The following is a 23978-nucleotide window of genomic DNA, read 5'->3' on the forward strand; positions in this document are numbered from 1 at the left end:
TTTCTCTCCTTCTCCTTCTGCCCCTCCCCCATGCTCATGCATGTATGCACGTGTGCTCTCTCTCTAAAATAAATAAATCTTCTAAAAAAAAAAAAAAGAACACATTAAAGTCAAGGTATTATTTTGATCTTTTAAGTATTTGAAATTAAAATTAGATAAGATACCAGTCTAAAAAGAAAAGCCATATGATCATTTATTTAAATTTTATTTCTGGGGCACCTGGGTGGCTCAGTAGGTTGAGCCTCTGCCTTCGGCTCAGGTCATGATCTCAGGGTCCTGGGATTGAGCCCCACATCCGGCTCTCTGCTCAGTGAGGAGCCTGCTTCACCCCTCTCTGCCTACTTGTGATCTCTCTCTGTGTGTCAAATAAATAAAATCTTTAAAAAAAAATTGTATTTCTACTGGCCTACTAATCTGAACTGGCCTTATTCTTAGACTAGAAATATTGTGGTCATTCAATTCTACCAAATTCCCACAACAAGGCACTTGTGATTTAAAAGGAACAATATTTATAATTTAGACATTCTTGAGCAGACCAGAATATTTAACATAAATTGCTTGGGTCTCACACAAATCTTTCCCAAGTTAGTGAATCCCTTTATAGCACTCAGAATTCTACCTCCTGCCAAGCCGACCCTGAGTAGAAAATTCACACAGCACGGTTAGCTATCCACACAGGTCATATAATGTCTATAAATAAAAGGCACTCAAATGGCAGAATTTCTGTCCTGATAACTGGCCCATCCCAGAGAAAGCATTAACATCCAAGTATACCTTTTAAAAGGTAACTGTACTGCCCAAGAACACAGCCAAATTCGATTCTACATTCCTCGGCTAACTCATCCCCCTAGCAAATTACCAGCAGAGGCTTGCCTTCCATCCAACTGACTCTTCTCAAATACGACACTGTAATGTGGAAGATTTTGCATGACATGTGTTTATTTCACCAAAATACAAACACCCACCCTCCCTACCCATCCCCCCTAACAGAAACTGAGGAAAAGGAGAGTGGGGCAAAGTCACAGCTTTAAAACTTCACTCTGTCCTGCTATCTCTTGCTCATCTCACTAGGATTTTAACCGTGAGTCAAAAGTTCAACATCTAGGGGCACCTGGGTGGCTCAGTGGGTTAAAGCCTCTGCCTTCGGCTCAGGTCATGATCCCAGATCGATGCTGGGATCAAGCCCCACATCGGGCTCTCTGCTTATCGGGGAATCGCTTCCCCCTTTTTCTCTCTGCTTGCCTCTCTGCGTACTTGTGATCTCTGTCAAATAAATAAATAAAATCTTTTAAAAGAAAAAAAGAAAGTTCAGCATCTAGAAGTTATACAAAGGTTCCCACCAACTCTTTAGAATTAAGGAAGTCATGCTATTGATGAGCGCTGGGTGTTAAGCACCTAATGAATCACTGCACACCACACCAAAAACGAATGATGTACTATGTATTGGCTAATTGAACTTAAAAATAAAAAATGAAAAAAGAAGACCGATCTAAAAGTAAGATCTGCTCTTCTGAAGTCATACTAACCTGAAAAAATAAACCTTTGTTGTTGGCCTCCCTGCTTCTCCCCCTGCTTTCTCCCTCCTCGTCCTCTCTCCCTCTTTCAAGTGTGTTCCCATTCTCTCTCTCAAATATATAAAATCTTAAAAATACAAACAAACAAACTAAACTAAAAAAGAACCAAATTATCACTTAGCATCAACTGTTTGACCACTATTTACTGAGTAAATGAATGGAAAAAAAAACTAAGTCGACATCACTACTTGGAATATTTGGTTTATAAACATGGGCTGAAGTTCAAAAAATGAATTAAGTTCATTAAGGCTATCCAATAATAAAATTCACACAAAGTTGGAATTTCACTCTGTTTATTAAAGGTCAATAAGCAGTAACATTCTTACCCAGCTCTGAGGAGTACAGGAATAACAACATCTTCCGACAAATGGTCTTTTTCGGCTCATTAGGCTTTCTTTCCATTTTAAGGTTGCAGATCTGAAGACAGTAGGTCTGAAACCACACTCACCCTAAAAAATGTTAATGGGGGAAAAAAGTGTTTGAATGGCAAGAGAACCGTATTTGTCCACCTGATCTCGAAAACTAAGATATTTCAGATATAAGAGAAACCTACACTTGGGTTTTGTTTGGTAGTAAGTTTCTCAGAGTGATTTTCCTTCATGGTACTACTCCCCTACATCATCAACACTTGAAACAAAACTTGGAACATAAGCAAAAATTGAGAACCTAAGAACAGTAGTAGCCAGCAAGGACTGCTGCACACTCAGAGGTTCAAAACCAGTTGAGCAACGTTAAAAAGCCCGTGAAAGCAGCAGGATGAATAAAACCAGACTCCTGGATCCATATGCTAACAGTTAATCTTGTTCCTCTTCAACCACAGACTCCCACAAAAGTAGTACAAAGCCTTAGCTTTGGGATATGAACAGCTAATGAACTCGATGAGCAAAATGTTTAGAACAAAGGAGCAGAATTTGACCCTAATTGGACAATACATACAGCTAGGATTTAAACTCTATGATTTAAACTTTAAACTCTGTTGTCAGGCTAAAGGAATGTTATGTAAGTTTACCTTGTTTTTTATTCAAAGTAAAATATTTTAAGCTGTGTATAACAACTTGCTCATTAGTTGCTCATATCCCACTGATAACAACATTCTCAAAAATAAGTAAAAAAAAATCCCAAAACTTCCCATCATTTTTTATATAAAGTAGATAGTGTTCAAGAAATATTTTAAACATGACATATTATGTCAAAATAGAAAAAAAAATACAAAATGCAAGTCCTTTGAATTGATTTTCATACTAAATTTCCTATTTTTATCTTTTTAAAAACCCTTATTTCCATTACAAGATTCATACTTATTACAGAAAATAGACACAGAAAGTATCTTTATAAGTATACTACCCAAAACAACTCCTAGTAGGTTCTTTTTTCTTTGCAAAGTATTTTGCTTTTTAACACAATCACTGTGCTTAAATATCCCACCCAATTTCTTCTTCCCAATTAACAAAATACCTTAAGAATGTTTAAATATTAGGCTCCATAAACATATCTTCTAACGCTGGAGGAAGTCTCTTTAACTATTAACCTCTATTTGATATTATGTCGCTTCCAGCTACCTTCATAAACAATACTGAAACAAACATCTTTAGGTTGAATGCTTCTAACCTGTATTAAACTTACCCATTCCTCATTTGCATGCTTACATCGACCAACACTGTATTCTGATGAATTTGGCAGATAAGAAACATCTATTGTGCCGAGGGTCAGTGCAGATTCATCCATGTCACAAAAGGTAACTCCCAAATCATGTGCTATAAAAAATATACACCATTTAAATTAATGACTAATACAGAGAGTAAAGACCAAAACTCAAAATTCTGACCTCAACATTATTTTGATCCATCATACGATATCAAATGAACTACTGGTGGATGTGTACCATGTTTAGTCAACGTGTAAAAGCAGACTTTGATGTGTTTAAACTCAGCAACTCTGGTAGACCATTCTGATTTTTTTTTTTTAATCAAAATTTGTAACTTTAGATTTCCTGAATAAAATAGCCACGAACGTGCAAGGGTAAATAACAGCTTATTTGAGGTAGGTGACAAAGAATTATTTCATTTCCATTAACAACTGGGAGGTTCCTGGGAGGATGAAGGTATGTGTTTAATTAAGTAGAAGTTACGTATATGTGCACAAGTAGATAATTTTTTAAAATTATGTGCTGGGAATTCTTGGTCATACATAATATGCAGTGTAAAAATGGTGAAGGCAAAGAGGGAACCTTTAGAGTTTCCCACTTAAAGTGAATTAAACTCTCAGTTTTCTTGCGATGCCTTAAGTGCAATGATATTTGCACTTTTAATACACCTACGAAGTTCTAAATCAAAACCACGCCATCTTGAAATATCTGATTTAAAAGTTTTCATCATTCTCAATAAGGCTTTTCGTACCCTAATGGAAAATGTTCATTAACAGTGAACTGCTAAAGAAAGCAGAGATTAACCTAAAATACAAAAACCCCCTAACATAATTCTCAAATTGCTTTAGCTTGTGACTATTTCTCACCCTGCCTTAAATTATTCCTTTAAAACTCTGAAAGATCACGTCCGGGGTAACAGCGTTACTTCCCATATGGGTTTGCTGCGGTAACTACTATTCTCAGCACAACCATATAGTACGTCCTTAACAAATTAACATGACATCAACCTAACATAATAGGCCAGTTGAGAGGTTAGCAAAGCAATGCACCTGGCCTGAAAGCTCTTCACTATTATGAAATAAATCAGCTATCAGTTTCACAAGCAGAATGTAGCTACAACAGGGGGAGCTCCACTGCTGCCTGAGAAAAAGAAGTCGCTGCTGGCCCCAGCGATGGGAGTAGTGGAGGGAGAGTCGGGTGCCAATAGGAAGTCACGGTTCGCTCCTCCCTCCCTACAGCGTTTATCCAAGGTCGAGAACTAAAACGAAATCTGGACGCGCCAGACTATTAGCTGAGGGGAACCCACTCTGGGCTTTTAAAGGAACAGAGATAGGGGGATCAGCTCTTAGGCCAAACATCCACAAGTTCGAATCCCCCACTGCTGACCATCTGTGCTGACTTTGAACAAGTTGGTTAACTTCTACGCCTTGGTTTCCCTATCTGGAACATGGGCATATTATGATAGATCTTACCTCCTGGTGTTGCTGGGAGGGCTGGACAGTACCTATAACGCGCCTAACACAAAGTCTGGCACACGGCGTGCGCTCAGGCCAGTCATTGGGTAAGTGTCATGGGATTGTCCCCAGCACAAGCCCCAGCTGCCTGAAAGCCAATGCCCCCACGATGCCTTCAGATGCGTACGCTACTCAGTCCACAGGAACCTCGGTCCCGCCCAGGGGAACCCATGCCGCAGCCCGACCCCCATCCAGCACGAGCCGGGCCCATTTCTCGGGGGGGGGGGGGGGTCCTGCAGCTCCGGGGAGATGGGACAACCTGCCGGCGTGGCGCCGGGTCCAGCGGAGAGGGCGACGACGCACCTGTCGCGGCGCTCTGGGCCCGAGCAGCGTCCCGCAGCCGCTCTCGCCCTCGCGGTCTGCACCCGACAGCTCCGCCAGCTCCGGCTTTCGCTCCTGCAGCTGCCGGCACTTCAAGTCTCCGCCGGTGCTACTGCAATGTCGCGTCCCGATGACGCAACCGGCGCCCGCCAGTGAGCGGAGCATCGGAGAGGCCGTGGGCGCCGGAATTGGGGGGAGGGGGTGCTCCCGGGCTCCGCGTGCGGATCGGCGTGGAACCTGCGCACGCCAGGGCCGGGTGGGGCAATAATGGAGAGTGAGTGCCTAATCGGTTACTCTGCCTCGGTGCTGAGTCACGTGAAGGTGTTGTGCACGCGCGGCTCGGGCTACATTGTGTCGATTCCGCACATCTGGAAGTCTGTCCCGGCCTCAGGCTCTTTTGGGAGTGTTCGCTTGGGCTCTTTGGTTCCCGTGTGCATGTGTGGTCTGTCTTAGGAGATTTGTAAGAATATGCCGAAATTTTTAGGGTTGGGGGAGGTGGGGATTGGGAGCGACCCTGTTGTGTAATTTCTGTAACAATGGCTGAGTGCCTTGGAACAGAATGAGTTGAAAGAGAAACGAGGCTTGAAAGAGCCTGAGTCCAAATTTGCCTACCTTTAATTCTTCATGGGGCACAAAGAAGTTCTTTCACAATATTCGTCATGCCATGACAAGGCCAGTGATTATCAAGAATATTAGTAATTTGGAAAGCAAAGGATCACCTTTTACACGCACCTTAGCAACAAGCATTAAGTTTGAACCAGCAGATGGGAATACAAAGATGATTAAGTCATAATATAGTCCCTGAACTCACACCCCTGCCACCAGTCTTCATCAGCTCTGCACACATCAACCCTAACCCTCTCATGGAAACATACCTTCCATGTCCTCCCATCAAAAATCATCCAGAGCTCTCACAGCCCAAATGCCAAGCCTGGCACATAAGACCTCCTCTACTTCCCCCACTGTTCTCCAGTAGAAGCTCCTACTCCAGCCTCTCTGGTTGTCTCTCCTCAAACCATGGGCTCCCATACTCCTAATTGTGCTCACACCACATTTTCCTAAATTCCATAGTTCCCTCTTGAACTAGGTCTCCAAGCCTACCTACCCTAATCTCTCCAGCCCTCAGTAATCACACCCTTCTGTGAAATCTCACAGATTTACTGCAGTGCCACACCTTGTGTCTTTATCAATATATGTCATTCTTCCATAATGTTATGAAATCATCAATGTCAGTGACTTGTCTCAGTCTCTTAGCTAATACAATAGCAGTGTTGTAATAAACACTCAGTAAATATTGTTGAACCTGAGGAGCAGGAAGGAAAACAAGAATTCCTTTTCTTGAACTTTCTACTTCTAAGTCCATCTCAAAATGCAGAGGTGGCCTTTTAAAACAATCCAAAACTGTAGAAGTAGCTATTCATATGGGGGAAAAAAAAGACTGAGCTGGTTTAAAGCTGAAGCCTGCCTCTATTCTACCCCACACAGACCTTAACTCTGAGTTAAGCACTGAGTACTCAAGGACTGTGTTGACAAGAATGCGATGAATTCTAATCCCCCAACATCATGACATTTTGTGTATAGATTACTGGTCCCTAGCGAAAAAGAAAAAAGGGGGGGGCGACAAAGGAAAGTCTCAGAGTTTGAAGTCATAGCTAAAGAAAAAGTGATGAGAAATGATGTAGAGAGAGCACTGCAGGAATGCAAATGGAAAGCAGAGGGAAAAATCAGATTATCTTACACAGACCTTATTTATAGGCAACTCTTCTGTAACACACATTGCACAAGGATGTACTGTACTTGCAGGAGATGTGGATTGCTGTGCAAGATGTTTCAGGTTACCTGATGGGAACTGTTTTGGAAACAGTTGACACAGCAATCTGTTTTATCAACAGAATAACAATCATTTATATTAATCCAGTCTAGCCAGCCAAGATGGAACAACATTGACTGAATTTACTCTCTTACTAAAACAACTAAATAAAGTAAATAAATAGGCAGAAATGCAGAACAGTGGTTCATAAGGGAGAGCAGATGAATGAGGTAAGCACTCTGATTGCCTCTGCTTACCGCCTGAGAGAGTGGCCAGGAAGCCAGTGCAGAGAGGAGAATCAAGGAAGAGCTAAACAGACACCCTGCGTTGAGGAAATAGAACTGGGAGACGGGGAAAGGCAAAACAGTGGGAGCTGGGGGTTGAGTGCCGGAGAGAAGAGAACTATACAGTGAAAGAGGAGCTCTGGTTACCTACAGAAGGCCTTGTTCGTCTTCAGCTGATTGTGTGAGTGTGAGGAAGCTACCCGTGGCCAGGGAAAAAGCCACCCAGACAGAGGGCGAGAACAATCACCAAAGCTTGCACAGCGCAGGGAATAGTTCTGTTCCCACAAATCAGAGTGGAAAGATACCCAGTGATTATATAGGACCAGGAATAGGACCTGATCTTGGCACTCAGATCAGAAACCTCATAATTGGGGCTGCCTGGGTAGCTCAGTGGGTTAAGCCTCTGCCTTCAGCTCAAGGTCCTGATCTCAGGGTTCTGGGATCGAGTCCCACATCAGGCTCTCTGCTAGGCAGGGAGCCTGCTTCCTCCTCTCTCTCTCTCTCTCTCTCTCTGCTTGTGATCTCTCTCTCTGTCAAATAAATAAAATCTTAAAAAAAAAAACCTCATAATTCATGATTCAATAGGTCTTGTCTTAGTAGTGGGGTAAAAATGATCATAGAGTAAATACTGTTCTGGTCCTACCAAATAAATCTTAAAAGCCAGCACCAAAAGAATCAAACCATTTCCAAGAACAAAGTGTCCCAAAACCAGTACAACAGCATTATAGAAAATCAGAAATATCCAGCACCCAACAAGATAAAATTCACAAAATTCTGGCATCCAATCAAAAATGATCAGGCATACAAACAAACAAACAAACAAACAAACAAAACACATAGGGAAAAATAGCCCATATAAGGAGAAAAATCAATCAATTGAAAGGGTAACAGAGGGGCACCTGGGTGGTTCAGTTGGTTAAGCATCTGCCTTCAACTCAGGTCATGACCCTGGAGTCCTGGTATTGATCCCCCTCATCAAATCAGGCTCCCTGCTCAGTGGGGTGTCTGCTTATCTCTCTCCCTTCATAGTTTGCCCCACTCATGCTTTCTCCCTGTCTCTCAAATAAATAAATAAAAATTTTCTTTGGGGCTCCTGGGTGGCTCAGTGGGCTAAGCCTCTGCCTTCGGCTCAGGTCATGATCTCAGGGTCCTGGGGTTGAGCCCCACATTAGGCTCTCTGCTTGATGGGGAACCTGCTTCCCCTTCTCTCTGCCTGCCTCTCTGCCTACTTGTGATCTCTGTTTGTCAAATAAATAAATAAATAAATAAATAAACCTTAAAAAAATTTTTTTTCTTTAAAAAAGGAGCAGGAAGGAAAACAAGAATTCCTTTTCTTGAACTTTTTACTTCTAAGTCCATCTCAAAATGCAGAGGTGACCTTTTAAAACAATCCAAACTTGAAAGAGTCACAGAAATTATAGAATTAATAAACTAGGACATTAAAAAAAATTGTAACTGTATTCTATATGAACAAAGAAGTAGAGATATGGGAAATCTTTAAAAAGACCCAAAGCAAATACCTAAAAATCATAAAAACATTGTCTGAGATTTTTAACACACACATCCCTACACTTCTGTGGGACTAATAGCAGATTAAACATTACTGGGTCTCACAGGCCCTTTACCCTATGAAGATTAGAGGAGAATGAATCAAAACAGAAGCCCAGGTCCTGGGACCTGGCCAACCTTGAAGGAGAAGGCAGGAGGGGGAACGTTAAAGAACCTGAAAACTCTACAATAGAAACTATCCAAAGTGAAATACAGAGGAATAAAAAGCCTGAATATACAAACAGAGTATCAGTGAGCTTAACATACACATAACTAGAATCCCTGAAGGACAGGAGAAATATGGGAATGAGGAGGGGTCAGGGGAGACAGAAAAAAATAGTTGAAGAAATAGTAGCTGAAAACTTCCCAAATTTGATAAAAACTATAAACTCACAAATCCAAGAAGCCCAACAAACTTTCAGGAGAACTATAAAGAAAGTTATACCAAGGAACATCACAATTAAATTGCTTAAAACCAGTGGTAAGTTGAAAATCTTAAAATCATAGAGAAAAAAAATCACTATACCAAGGAGCAAAGATAAAATGAGGACAGATTTCTTATCAGAAATTTGCAAACAAGAAATCAGGGAAGTGGCATCTTTAAAGTATTCAAAGAGGGTGTCTGGGTGGCTCAGTCAGTTAAGCAGCTGCTTTGGACTCAGGTTAATGATCCAGGGGTCCTGGGGTTGGCTGCTCAGCCGGGATCTCCTACAGAATGGGCTACCTGACAGGACTCAACCCCCCACACCTCTATGGCCAAGAAGGAAAACCCGCAGGAACTAGGCAGGGTTCCAGAATTTCTTTCAGCAATTAGCTGTGCCTCAGGGCAGGGCACTAGATCCAGAGGGGATCTGGGGCATAGGATCAGAGAATTAGTAGAGCAGGGTAATTAAGAAATTAGCTTGCAAGTTGATTTTTTTTTTTTTTTTTTTTACAACTATTAAGTTCATGGTTAAGAAACGGAAGTTACTTTTTCCCCTTCTCCCAAGGCATCCACCCAGACTCGGGTTAAAATCTCAAGATTCCCCAAGCCCTTAAGGGAGGCTGATTGCAAGTATCTGCCTTTTTGTTACTGAAAGTCAAAAAATGAGAAACTATTGATCAGGCTGGTCACCAAGAAGACAAACCCTGAATGAGCCTTTTGTTTTTCCTGTGGAATCCTGTGGGTTGTGTAAGAAGACACAATCCTGTGGGTTGTGCAAGAAGATGTTGTCTGAGAAGCAGGCAGGGACCTGCGTGGCCCAAGCACCGAGAAGGGTCTAAGCGTTGAGGGAGCTGGTTCTGGATTCTACTCGAAAGTGCCTCATGCAGGGCCAGTGGAGGTGGTCAGTCTGCAGAAGGAGGGTGACCATGGGAGGACTAAGAGGACCAGAAGGCTAGAGTCTTGGAAGCCTCTGTGAAGATCCCAGTGGCCAAGTGTGTTGTGGAGGGAATGGGGCTCACATACCATGCAGGGCCTGGGCAAGGAACAGTGGCAAAGGAAACTGGCTGTCAGGCGTTCTGCACAACACAGGTGCCCATAAGGGAGAAGAGGCAAATCCCAAGAATGATCACTATTGGACTTCTATGGACCCTTGACATGCAATTACTTCGATATCCATTCTTTCATAACATACTGACTGAGAGCCCCCTTTGTGCCCATCTTTTTAGCACCTGAGGATACAAGATGGAGATATGGGGATGTTACATGGATCTGCCCAGGTGGTATTGAGTCTGATGGCCTCTGGCAGGTCAGGAGGGAGACATGCTATGGAAAAGTACAGTGAAGTTCCAAACAGCCTCTGTCACAGAGGACAACAGAGGTGACCAGCATTAAAGAAGGTGGTCAGGGAGGGCCTCTTTAAGGAAGGAGCAGCCAAGCCAAGACTGTGGTGTGAGAAGGACCATGTCTGACAGGAGCCCAGAGAAGACCTTTCCAAGGAGCGGGACATCCACATGCCAAAACCCTGTGGGAGGATGGCGCTGGGAGACAGAAGTGAGCGGCGTGGACAGGAGGGGAATAAGTAGGAAAGTGGCAGAGGGAGGTGTTGGGAAGCCAGAAGGGCCAGATAAAGCCGGGCTTTTCAAGACACCGTAAGAAATTTCAAAAATTAAACATAACATTGTGACATGTATCAATAATGTCATGGAGGAATTCACAGGCCCTTTACTTTATAAATATTAGAGGAGGATGAATCCTGGGACCTGGCCAACCTGGAAGGAGAAGGCAGTGACTCAGGAGCTAGGATGTGGGCAAGGGCCTGCCTGGGGCCAACCGGCCACAGAGAATCTAGGGAAGAGGAAAGCAGGCACACTTTGTAAGCTACCATTGGTTGAGCACTTCTGATGTGCCAAGCAGTGTTCTAAGTACTTTGGAGGCAAAGTACTATCTGAAGCAAACCTCCGTATCAATCATGACACAACCTGGAAAACAAGCCAGGCCAGACCACCGAAAGTGTAATTTTCACACAGAATCCATCTTAGAAAGGTCTTGGAAGAGCTGAAAGAATAAAAGGGAACCCTGAGGCAGCCCAGAGATTAGCAACAACAGATCAGTACCCTAGGGCTGGAGCAACAAAGTAAAATATTGACAGAACCAGGAGCCAGAGCCACCTAAGCAACATCTAGGACCAAGGACCAAGGAGAGAGGGGCTGCCTAGAAGGACCCCAAAGGGTCGGGTCCTCCAACCCACAGGGCTGCCATGGCTGAAGATGCCACCTGAAAAGGGAGGGACACCCTCCCTGGCTTCCCCCCCTTTCTGCTCTCCCTCCACCAGCAAGCCCCTCCTATTGGCTGAAACAAACTGCAAAGAAGCCTAAGGAATGAGTTTGCAGGGACCACTCCCCTCCCAGACATAAAATAGAGCAGGAAAGGATGGGGAATGGATCTAAGAGCAAACAAAAAAACAAGGGGCCCATCCTCCCCACAGCCCCATGAGCCAGGAACAATTATTACCCACATTTTTCAGATGAAGAAACTGAGGCATACGGAGAGGTTAGGAGACTCCAGGACCTGGTAGAACCACCATTTGAATTCAGATTTATCTGATTCTAGAGCACAAACACAAAACATACATTTTCAACCAGCTTAGGTGAGGGCCTGCAGTTAGGGTAGTCGAGTCCCAGGTCTGAAAAGCATATCTTAATGTCAAACCCCACTCTATAAAGATATTCAGATGGGGTTGGCATTAGAACCGAGCTGTGAGTGAGGACATCAGTGGAAAACAACCCTGAATCCTTCCAGCAGAATGTCTGAGAATTCTGCAAGGACTTTGGAGCCAGACACCCTGGATTCCAATCTTGGTTCTGCCATTTACCAGCTGCGTGACCCTGGGCATGTTATTTAAGCTCTCTGAGCCTCAATTCTTTCATTTTTAAAGTGGATTTGCTCATGTCCACTTCCTTATTGGGTTATTTTTGAGATTAAATGGAATAATGTATGCAAGATAATTAACATAGCACCTGTTGCATGGTTAAGAGTTATTAAATAGTAGCTATTATTATCATTGTCAATAGGTCTCCTCTTGAAGAGACTTTGGAAACAAAAGAGAGATCTTAATTCTTTGAGTTTAAACCCTGGCAAAGAATTTGTCCTAAAATCTTTGGAACTCATAGGAACTCTTAAGGTTACTTTGTTCTGGAAAGAGTGTCTCTGTATCAGTCAGGATGGACTAAGTTATGATACAGTAACAAATGTCTCCGAGTCTTAAGACAACAAAGTTTATTTCTTGTGTATGCTACATGTAAACAGCGGGTTATTATAGAAGCTCTGCTCACGAAGGTCACTGAGGGAGGCTCCATGTTGACACATACTTCCTTATCTGCTGAGGCCAAGAGCAGAGAGTATAAAGCACCTACTGGCTCTTAATCCATACAGGGCTTGAGTTGCAATTTCATTAGCTGGAGCTCTATATGAAGCAAGTAGATGAGGAAATGTAATCTTATCATGTGTCCAAAACAAGATGCCCAAACATTAACAAACAACGCTAACGATTATCAGAACAATCTCAGTGAACCTTCTGGTTGGGATGGATAAACCAAAATTCCCAATCTGGAATGAAGAGATTTAGGAGCTTTTAACAGGTCAGACCACCCTATATGACCTCATAAAAGCTTGCCTTTGTTGTGCTTTTGTTGCGTTTCTGAAGGCAACCTGTAGTTTTGTTCCTAAACACTGCTTTAGGTCACCTCTCTGAAAATCACTGTTGGTTTCTGGAAGATATGGTCCTGGTGGTTTGTGGAGTTGAGATGCTAGCTGGACATGAAGCATCTTGTCTTCTGGAAGAGGGATCCTCATGTGGACCAGATGGTGAGTGCTCAGACTTACCCAGAGCCCTTCTGCTATTATACTACCATCTGCATGATGTCAGATTATCAGATACTGATGGCTTGCTGAGCAAGTTCAAGTTCTAGTGGAATGGGCAAGGCCTTTCCTCGGCTTTCACAACCCCATGCTCTCCTGGACTTCCTTCTCCCTACCTGGGTGTTTTTTCTTGGCAACTTTTGCCGGCTCAAGGTCGTCCATCATTCTTACTCCCTACTCTCTCAGCAGATCAGCAACTCAGGAGTCATTCTTAACTTCTTCCTAGATCTAATCCAATACCAACTTCCAGCAATGTAACCTTCTAAATAGCTTTAAACCCACCATCCATTTACCTCCTCTCCATCTGCACTATCCTAATGCAGGCCATTACCATCCTCCCTGGGAAACACAAAACTTCCTACCAAGGCTCCTCATGTCTGCTTCCCATGCAGACATCCCACACATCAGCCAGAACCGACCTTTGAAAATGCAACACTGAGCATTTCAAACACTCCCATTTCTTTGCCTGATCCCCACTGCAAGTGATTACAATCTGTTCTATTGTTGTTGCAGTTTTTAGGACTTTTACGACAGAGACTTTTAGGAAAAGTCTCAGACCTGGACTGCTAATCTTCCCACCCTCATCTCCTCCCACTTGCTCTTTGTCTCTGACTTGGCCACCCTGGTTTGTTTTCAGTTCCTTAAGTAAGATGGCTCTGCCCTTCTCCTGCACATACTGCTTTGTCTGCTGGCAGTGGTCCCCACCACAACCCCCTCTTTTCTCTACAATCCATGCCTCATAACACAGCTCAGTTCCCACCTCCCTCACTGACCCCCAGACTAAGTCAGACCCCTTGTCAGATGCTTCTCCCCCATGGGACTTATCACAATTATAATTGAAGACTCTGCTGTAGAATTAGCCATTTAACGTCCACCTGTCCCTCTTAAATTCTTGACCTCTCCCATTCCCTTCTCAATTTCCTAGCACCCAACAGTGCCTGGCACAAAACAGGTGCTCAAGATCTGTTCGTTGAATGTCTAAGTACAAGATGTGATTACTTATTTAATAAAGGAGAGTGTGAGTGGCTATTACAACTATTAATAGTTGTAGACAGGTATAACTTTGAGAACAGAAGTATTCCAGGAACAATAACGAACCAAAGAGTCTTAGGGGCTCAGGACTCTATGGGTCTTAGAGAAACATGTATTCAAGCTTGGTAGAGAGATAGGAAGCAGATTACCCATCCTCCCCCTTCCTGGGTCAGAGGAGAGGGAACAACATAAACACCAGGGAGAATAAGGGCCCTGGTCTCCAGTGGTGACCAGCCACGCCAGGGTGGTGGTCTTCCATGGGTGAGGATCCGCAATGGAGAACAAGGCAAAGCAGAGGCTGGGAGGCAAACACGTGTGTGCCCAGGACACTTGAAGGGGGGAATTTGAAAATACCTGGAAGTTAGAAATGGCTGGAGAGAGACTTATTTCTACTTCCTCCTTAGAATCAGTTTTTGTCAAAAAGGAAAAAAGTTTTCATGAAGAGGACAAGGAGAAGCAAAACTACTTTGCATTTAAATTATTCATTTTCTAATGAGATCAAAGTAAGCTAGAACTTCACTTATTAAATCTAATCAGGAAGATCCACAAAGTTTAACTAAATCTCCAGTTAGAATATTTTTCAAGACGTCTAGTTTTATTACTTGTGGGGACACAGAAGCTCCAAGATTTTCTTTTAGAAAACGTTGGGTGTTCCAAATGTACCCCTTATAACCATCTTTAGCTTTTTACTTACACATTTCCTAAAATAAAAGGTTTCCAAAGAGTGTTATCAACACAGTTTCCAATTTTCTAAATTACCTGATAGAAAGCAAAACCTGAAAAAGCAAAATAATACAACTGGCTGTGATTTTTACCAAATCTTTTCTGACGGTTGTCATCATATTATCCCATAAAATATTTGAGATGGATTACAAGGATGATCTCTGACATGGAAGTAAGATATTGTAAGATAGGCTTTCCATAATCCCAAGTCACAGGGTACAATCCCCTCCTGTAGTCCCACTTGGTTATACCGCTGATTGCACAGGTCACTGAGGCTGACCCTTCACTGGGTGACTTACACCTCATGCATTCCTCTTGTACATCCAATTCTGCTTAGGAGATGGCAAAACAGTTTTCCCCTTTATCGAGTTATTTTATAGTTACTTTTTCCAAAAGCTGTCAGTTCTGGTCCAGGGTTCCAACCTACCCTCCCTAAATCACTGGCACACATATGTAAATTTAGCATGCATCCATGAATTGTAGAATTCCTAGTAACCCCTGTAGGTTATAGATGGGATTAAGTAAACCTTCATATCCACAATGTTGGTTTTCTCTAGGTTAATTATAAATGATGTTTTTAGAGGATAGTCCATAAACTTCTAGGTCACCTGCTCATTAACTATTGAAAATATATCATGAATTATATCAAAAGCCCCATAAGCGGATCCCCTCCTGGAATGAAGGAAATTGTAACCTCTCAGAGAGAAGGCTTAGTTAACTTTAAGCTCTACAGTGTCATGGCATGCCTTAGGTACATGGCAGGAATTTTTTAATGGTGATAATAGTTACAGTAAAATTATCTACATACTCAGTAACCCCATTTTATGAACCACAGCGACGCTTAGACAAATTCTAATTATAAGAGTAGTCAGCTGGCTCTCCTCTGCACATGACCTGCAATCTCTTCTTATCCACAAAACTGGAGGACGCACCTATAGGAATCCTATTATTAATTAGGCATGCGCTTGAAGATTACAACATGGCTACCATTCAGACATGTCCGAAATGGTAATTACTCTAGACCATTAATTACAGCTTGACAAGATACATTATCCAGGACAATGGAGGGTCTTGGAATGTTAAATGCAAACTCAATCTATGGTTTTAATCTCTCTGTGCCTCATTTCCCTTATCTGTACAGCAAGACTAGTCATAGTATCTGCTTTGTAGGGTGGCTGTGAAGACTAAAAGTTAAAATATGGAAGATCCTGCTAGACAGCACCTGGTGTATAGTGGCCAATATATACTGTTCGCAATTATCTTAAGAGTTTCTGGGAAAATGTCTAGTCTGGGAGGCTTCATAGGATCTAGGCTCGTAATCAATCAGTGTGGTAGTTCAGAATCACGGGCTTCCCCAGCTCCAACCCCAACAACTTCCCTTTTCCACTTACACATTTGTACAGAGTTTTCCTTCGATGACTATGCTATGGGTTGTCACTAAAGTCTTAAAGACTCCACTTCTTAAAGTCAGGGGAACACTTTGAGAATCTGATGAAACTCTAGACCCTCTCCTGAGGGGGAAAAAAAAAGGTACATGTAGAAGTTCACATTTGATTTCAGGGGGTTCATCACCCACCCTCCACCCCCCTACCCTGCCCAAGGTCATTCATGGACTCCAGATTAAGAATCAGTGTTTGAAAGCATGGGTTGGAAGACAGCCCCATTCTGGATCTTGTTCTTTGAACAATGTCTAAAGGCAAGATGAGACAGAAACACGTATTGGTACATTGTAAAGGAAGTCTAATTACTATTAGCCCGGTAAGTACTTTCCAATAAAGGATTTTGGTGATGAGGAAGAGGATGAAGAGGAAGGAGGATGAAGAGGAGGAGGAGGAGTCTTCCAAAGCCAATAAAGGTAGGTAAACTAAAGGTAGATTTTTAATTTAAGGAAGCTAGGTTTGCAGCACGGCTTTGAACCTGGGAAAATGCCACATGGCTATTATTATCAGCAACTCCAGAGGCATTTTGGGTAACTGATTGTATCTATGGTTCTGCTCTTTTTAAAACGTCCAGCAGGCAAAATATTATCACTGGGGCTCTTCACGCCTGTTCAACGATTCAGACACAAAAGAAATGCTAATTATGGGAACTGAGCTGTGAATTCTGAGTGACCCTAGGGACAAAATGATTATCTGGTGGTCTTATATTGCTGGAAATTTTTTAGAGTGTTTTAAGATTACATTAACTGGTTTTCACCTTAAGTGCTCTGCCTGGAGAGGCATTAAAGCCTCCTGATAAGAAAAATTTCAAAGAGGTAATAGCATCGGCCAATAGATCTTTGGGTGAGTCAGGGTTACTGTAAGGAGACGAGCCCAAGTGAGGCAGCTGGGATCAGCCAGGGTGGGATGGGCTTGCCACAACCAAAAGTTTCCCATTTGATGAGGACTCCCTAGACCCCTTTCTGTCTCCGGTTTCCAACAGTGACAAATGCCAGACACCAAAGAGGAAGAATAATATATTTACAACAAAGGTCAAAGAATGAGGCCAAGGACTTCATTTCTGCTCCATTATGGTCTCAGATTGCACCTCTGCTTCTAAAATCTTCTCAAGGCCCACAAGTGTCAGCATGCTCTTACCCCTGCTGACCTCCGCCATCCTCCTCTCCCCAACAGCCCTGGTCCCCAAAGCCATCCCTCTTCTTAAACCATCCTGAATCATCCCTGGCTCAGGGATTCCTTACTTGCTCCTGCTATCAGGAGCATTCTTTTTCTGGATCTGTACATGGCTGACTCATTCTTATGTTCAGGTCTTAGCTTGGCTAGCAACTTTGTGTTCCCTGCCTCGTCACTTTCTTCTGTGCCATCCTATTTTATTTTGTTTATAGCATTTATCACTATCTGATAATAATCTGTGATTCATTTTCTTTATGTTTCCTCTCTTCCCCCATTAGAATGTAAGCTCTAGTAGGGCCTGGACCTTCTATGTCAATCTCTGCCATGGCCATGCCCCCCCCACCCCACCATCCTATCCTATCCTCCCCCTCCCCCTGCCCCCCAACACCAGCTTAGCCCACAGAAACCACTAGATATACATTTGTGGGCCAAAGAAATGAATGCTCAGGGATAACATTTGCTCTGTGCCAGACACAAATGCTTATCTCACTGAATTCTCACGCCAACCCTCCATGGTAGGTATTTATCAATTATCCCTATAGAACAGATTAGGTTTTGGAGAGGTTCTGCCAGTGTTTCCAGTGTTAAAACTAGCTTGTTACAAGCTAGCAAGTAACCAAGACCTGATTGACTCCAACACTCATACTCTAAATCAGGAATCAGACACTCTTTCTATAAAGGGCCAGCTAGTAAATGCTTAAGGCTTTGGGGGCCATGTGGTCCCTGTCACAACTATGCAACTCATAATCCCATAGTAGCATGAGAACAGATATAGACAGTACATAAACAAATGGATGTGGCTGTGTGCCAATAAAACTTTATTTGCAAAACAAATGGTTGGCAGGATTTGGCCCAGATCCCTCCTTTATTTTTTTTTTAAAGATTTTATTTATTTATTTGACAGACAGAGATCACAGGTAGGCAGAGAGGCAGCCAGAGAGAGAGGAAGGGAAGCAGGCTCCCTGCTGAGCAGAAAGCCTGATGCGGAGCTGGATCCCAGGACCCTGTGACCATGACCTGAGCCAAAGGCAGAGGCTTTAACCCACTGAGCCACCTAGGCGCCCCCAGATCCCTCCTTTAAATGATAATTTGATGATACATTATGCCAGAAGGGGGTTAAACGAAAGAGGAGGGGAGTAAAAGGCAAACATTAAAATATGTGCTCTGTGCCTGCTGAGAGCTCTTTAGATAAGAAAGATGGCCATTTTCAGGTAAGTTTTAACTTACACAGGAAAAGGTAGAATAAGAGATAGAGTTCTGATAGGAAATAGGACTCTACTGATTCAACCTCTTGACTGAACTATGACCATCATTTTAGAGTACAGTACAAGCTAATTCAATTAAGTTATTCCATTTTTACTAAGGTTCCATTCACATGTAGTTATACCTGATTTTGCATCACATGAATTAGACGTGATGCCAGTGTCTGAACAGAACCACATAACCTCCCACTGCAAGCAAACCCCGAAATGGTCAATATTGAAGGACCAAGTGTAGAAAGCCACTCTGTTAAAATTCTTCCTCTTTCAACAGCGAGCCTAAAACCTTCAGTCTTTCCTTCTCAAGCAAGCTTATGGTTATTGGCAAGAGTTGAAAGATATGCTATGAATCACAGCTCGGAGCCAGGCCAGAGCAATCTCTTGTACTTTACTGGGAAGGGGAACACAATTTGTGCTCAGTTATATTATGGTCATTCGTAGCAGCTCTTGAGACCGAATGTCACCATTAAAAGAAAAGATCAGCCCACCAGTGCCTTGGGCCTGGGCTGGGAGGTAAGGACTGAACTTTGAGAAGGTGGGAGATGGAGGGACAAAGGCAGTAGTTTCTATAGTGGTGGGCTGTACAGAAGGACAGGCTAGTGTGGCCGGGGAGTTTTGGGGGTGCTCGGCCTCCTCTCACACTCTGCTTTTCTCTCGGGCAACCCTAGGTCATCACAAACCCATTAAACAAATATTCATTCTCTCTTACCTGGAAAAAAGTTTCCCTCCAGGAACAGCACATGGTGCTTACACCAACAGGCACATTTTCCCCAATCTGTATGTAATTTCCAAACATGGGCTTTAAATATTTGGGCAGGTGACAAGAATTCAAACTTTAGGTGGTCTCCTGGACCTTCTCCTAAGACCATCTGTGCACCTCCTAGTAAAATCCAGTTTTAGCAAGAACACTGCTACGTCAGTTTCACCAGGTCCCTGACTTTGCTATCTGATCAGGCTCGGCACCCTCCAGCAGCCTACAGGTCTTGCCTGACCACCCCAGCCGGTCTTCGGTGAAGAATCCGGTTAGGTCGGTTGAGTCAGAGTTTCCCTTACCCTTGCCGTTTCCGCTTAATACTTTTCCATCTGCTGACCCCTCCCCACTCCCTGCCAGTGCTGTATTTGGAGTTAAGCCCAGTCTGTCCTCCCCACTGTAAAAAGCCCCATCGTGATGGTCCCCATGCCTCTGGGGAGTCCTGAAGAGTCTGCTTGACCATGTTCACAGGTGTCAGTGAGTATTCCATTTCTTTAACACAGGAAAGCAGACCCAGCATGGCAGAACCAGCATGTGAAGGAGAATCTAGAGATGCAAGACCTCCCCCCAGCTCTGCCAGTAACCTAGGAGCCCTTCCCTTCGCTTCCCCTTCTGAGCCCGTTTTCTCATGAGCAATGGAACAAGTCAATCTCATATCTACTTTTTCAACCACCCAAATCCCTCTTTTTGTTGTCTAATACCTGTCCTAGTTATTATTGTTTATAGTTACTATTTAAGATGATACCTATTTTCAATCAAAGTGGATTTCTATTGAGCACTTAATATTTACCAGGATTGTACCGTATACTGTCCACATCTTCTAGCATTTCATTCTCACAACCTCCCTGTGAAAAGGGACCCCTGTGATTGCAGACTTCTCAGATACAACAGCTGAGGTTCCGAGTAATAACATAAGCATCCCAAGGTGAAACAGAGAGGAAGCGACAGAGCTGGGCTTTGAGCCTGAACCATTTTTTTTTTCCAAGAATTACACTGTCCACATGTTCCCCAAAGCCGCTGGTCAGGATCTGACTGGAAAGGAAAATACAGATTCCAACTCCATTGCCCTGAAATCCTTATCACTGCACCATGATGCCTCTCGCCATGTCAGGCTAGCAAACACCAACATGTTTTCCCTGGAGGAGATGGTGCAGGAGCTCCCACAGAAGACCAATGCATGGTCTTTGCCCTTGAGACACTCAGAACCCATGCTAAAACCCATGCCCCAACCCACTGGCCCCAGAGAGGCAGTGCTGATAACTCATAGAGCAGGAGCTCCCTCTTCCTTGGATCCTTATTGTCATCAGGCAAAGCAAACATGAAACAATGGCCTCTGCAAATCTTGGTGATTCTCCAGACTCTGAAGACTCTTTTTCTTCCCTAAAGAGAGGCTACTCCTTCAAAAATGGACCAAGTTAATAATCTGGTAATAGAAGAGACTGCAGTGAGAGGGCTCTCCTTGAAACAAACAGTTGGAGATTTTTTTTTTTAATTTTATTTATTTATTTGACAGACAGAGATCACTGGTAGGCAGAGAAGAAGGCAGAGAGAGAGGAGGAAGCAGGCTCCCTGCTGAGCTGAGAGCCCGATGCGGGGCTCGATCCCAGGACCTTGGGATCATGACCTGAGCTGAAGGCAGAGGCTTTAACCCACTGAGCCACCCAGGTGCCCCCCAGTTTGAGATTTTTTAAGAAGACATATCAGTACTGGACTGACTGGGGAGAGGGGAGGCAGCACGTGATCGGTGAAGGGTAGATGTCTAGAGATGGCAGAGCAAGGCTGATAAAGTTAATGTTTTGTGCAGATCTGATTGTCTCGGGAGTGGGTAAGAAAGGAGAATGAATTTAATTATTGGATGTCTACTATGATCTAAGGTCCTTTATATACACTAAGCATTAGGTCCTGACAACCGTGTGTAAAGTTGATGTTTTAGAGATGAGGCTAGTAAGAATCCAAAGAGAGATTCTCTTTTTTCATTCTATCTCAATGCCTAGCTCTTACTCAGATTTTTGTGAAGTAGATGGCACTTACTCAATGGAATATCTGTAAAAATATTTAGGATACAAAACCAAATATAGTGCCTAGTATACAGTAGGTGCTCAATAAAACAGGAGAGATTAACAACTCAATGTGGTTTCTCAAACTCAATCCAGTTGGGTCAATCTAATCCAATAGTTCTCAACTGGGGATAATTCTGCCCCCAGGAAGACATTTGGAAATGTCTAGAGATACTTTCGGTCATCACAAAAGAGGGGAAGAGTACTACTGGAAACCAGTAGGTAGAAGCCAGGATGCTGCTAAGCATCCTACAATGCAGAGGAGAGCCAGACCCGCAACAAAAATGATCTGGCCCGTAATGTCAGTATGGTCAAGCTGAGAAATTCTGATCTAATCCAACGTGTTTTACAGATGAGGAAACCATGATCCAGAGAGAAGGATGACCTGCCCAGGACCATACAATGGATTGATGGCAAAGCCATGATGAGAAACACCCTTAAGCCTTCTACATTGTTCTTGCCAGACCTCAAGCTGCTGACCAACCAGAGGGCTGCCCGTTACAAGTGGGAGGAGTTCAGTGGAAAGGACTGTGTCGGCCAAAGAGCCCAGGCAAACCAAATACAAGTAAGTGGACCGAGCCTGTTGCTCCCAAGTCTGGATGACACCCTGAATAAGCAGCCGGGGCAGGTTCCAGAAAACTTGGGACCAAGGCTGGGAGGGCAGAGTGCTCACTGGAGGCCTTAGTTGCCCATCAGTTTTACTCCCCCTTTTTCCTCTTCTTAGGGTTGCAAACCAAAACATAATTATCAAGTCAAAAAAAATTTGTCTTCTAATAATCAAATAAGCAAGTGAAAAATATGAGTGATTAAGTGGTCACATTAGGTCAAGGTAGAAACTGCCAGAAACTGATTCTTTCCAAAAGATAAGAGTCATTTGTATTATTGTTTCCACCAACAATAATTTTTTGGCATCTTACATGCCAAGAGATGGGGTAGGTCCCAGGGGACCTCGGCAGAAGGAGAAGAGTGTGTTCACCAATAACACGCACAAGACACATCCTTGACCTCAAGAAGGACTCAGTTCAAACATGAGAGTCTCCCTTTGTATCCACCATCGCAGAGCAAAACCAACATTGCAGAGTGGTAAAAGAAAACCCTCCTTATAGCTAAATTATCTAAGCCCAGCATGAATCGCTTATATTAAATAATCTTTTTTTAAGGATTGATTTATTTATTTGAGAGAGAGAGAGCGCACAAACAGGAGGGCCAAAGGAAGAGGGAAAGAGAATCTCAAGCAGACTCCACGCTCAGCATGGAGCCCAACACGAGGCTCAGTCTCAGGACCCTGAGGTCATGACCTGAGCCAAAACCAAGAGGTGGTGCCCAACCAAGGCTGGTGCCACCTCGGTGTCCCTTAAATAACTTTTAATATAGAAACATTCAACCATAGCCCAAGAATTTGGACTTTACCACAGATGTTAATTGGGATTTGGTTTGCTTGATGGGCATTTTCCTCTATCCATCAAGCTTTTGTGGGGACTTCCAATGCCCTGGACCATATCTTCAGTGGTGGGATAACCAGAGGCAGTATGGGACTTCATTTAGCTAGACAAGACCATTCGACCTCAAGATTTCCTAACCTCATGAGATAGACGGACAGCCCCTGAAAGGCTGCTCTGGGACACAGTACTTGCATCTTTTCCAGCAGTTTCTAAGCTGCAGCTCAGTGGAAGCTGGAGATCTGGGTTAACACAAGATCAACTTTTATCTTGCGATTTCAATGAAAAATTAAACATCCTGATAACGCTGAGTACGAATTGCTTTTATTTCCATTGCAATTGCTTTCTGAGACGGGTAATTCCCCTTTAGATTTTCATGAGTTTGGCCCAGAAATTGGATACTCAAGGCATTAAACATAGAGCAGCCTGTGACGACAAGAAAACAGGAGTGTCTATTTAAGGATTTGGCCGCCACGGCCAGCTAAGTGTCTCCGGGAAATGAGTAGAATTTGAATACATCAGCTTGGCCAGTTGGCTACAGACTGAGAAATCAGACACGAAGAAAGACATGCCAGGGGCTCCCACTTGGGTTTGGACATAGGTGTTAACCTTGATGACAAGCAGTTTGTTGGGCAATGCTTCCCAGACTTTGAACTATCACTGTGCAGTAAACAATGGATGCTATTTTTTCTGCCCAGTCATAATATGAAAATTAAATGCAACATAAATTGATAACCTACAAACATCATCATCTCATAAGAAAGAATGTCTCAATATCCCGACAAACAGGAGGGATAGACTCTCAGAAGGAAAGCAGGTTCCTCCAAGGAAATACACACAGTTGTACTAAAGACCGGCTACTTTGTCCTTAGTTCTTAGAAAAACATCATAGACCAGCACTGGTCTGCAGTCTGGAATATGGCTACTGCGAATAGCCACTGGAGTTGCTGGGAGAAGAATTAGGTTTGAGACCCAGATTGAACAGGGAAGGTATTGCAGGGCAAGGACAAGGAGGGGTGAGGGGTAGGGTTGGAGGGATAGAACTTGCCCCTAGAATAAACCTCTCT

The 23978-nt window shown here is 43.3% G+C and overlaps 1 protein-coding gene across 2 annotated transcripts in view; it reads right to left on the reverse strand.

Moving 5' to 3' along the window:
• Positions 1–23978, reverse strand: part of LOC111145178 (glycerol-3-phosphate acyltransferase, mitochondrial) — a 56402-nt gene that overhangs the window by 26740 nt on the left and 5684 nt on the right. Inside the window, exons 1-3 of one of the 2 annotated variants that reach the window (XM_022499889.1) lie at positions 5037–5070; positions 3198–3328; positions 1901–2023 (exon numbers count right to left, since the gene is read on the reverse strand). In XM_022499889.1, the coding sequence (XP_022355597.1) occupies positions 1901–2023; positions 3198–3299 (225 nt within the window). In that variant the 5' untranslated portion in view covers positions 3300–3328; positions 5037–5070. Of the gene's footprint in view, positions 1–1900; positions 2024–3197; positions 3329–5036; positions 5071–23978 lie in introns of those variants that run through there. The other variant, XM_022499890.1, reaches the window with a different exon arrangement.

The sequence above is a fragment of the Enhydra lutris genome, unplaced genomic scaffold (genome assembly GCF_002288905.1).
Source record: "Enhydra lutris kenyoni isolate GAN:26980312 unplaced genomic scaffold, ASM228890v2 scaffoldscaffold12, whole genome shotgun sequence".
NCBI lineage: Eukaryota > Metazoa > Chordata > Mammalia > Carnivora > Mustelidae > Enhydra > Enhydra lutris.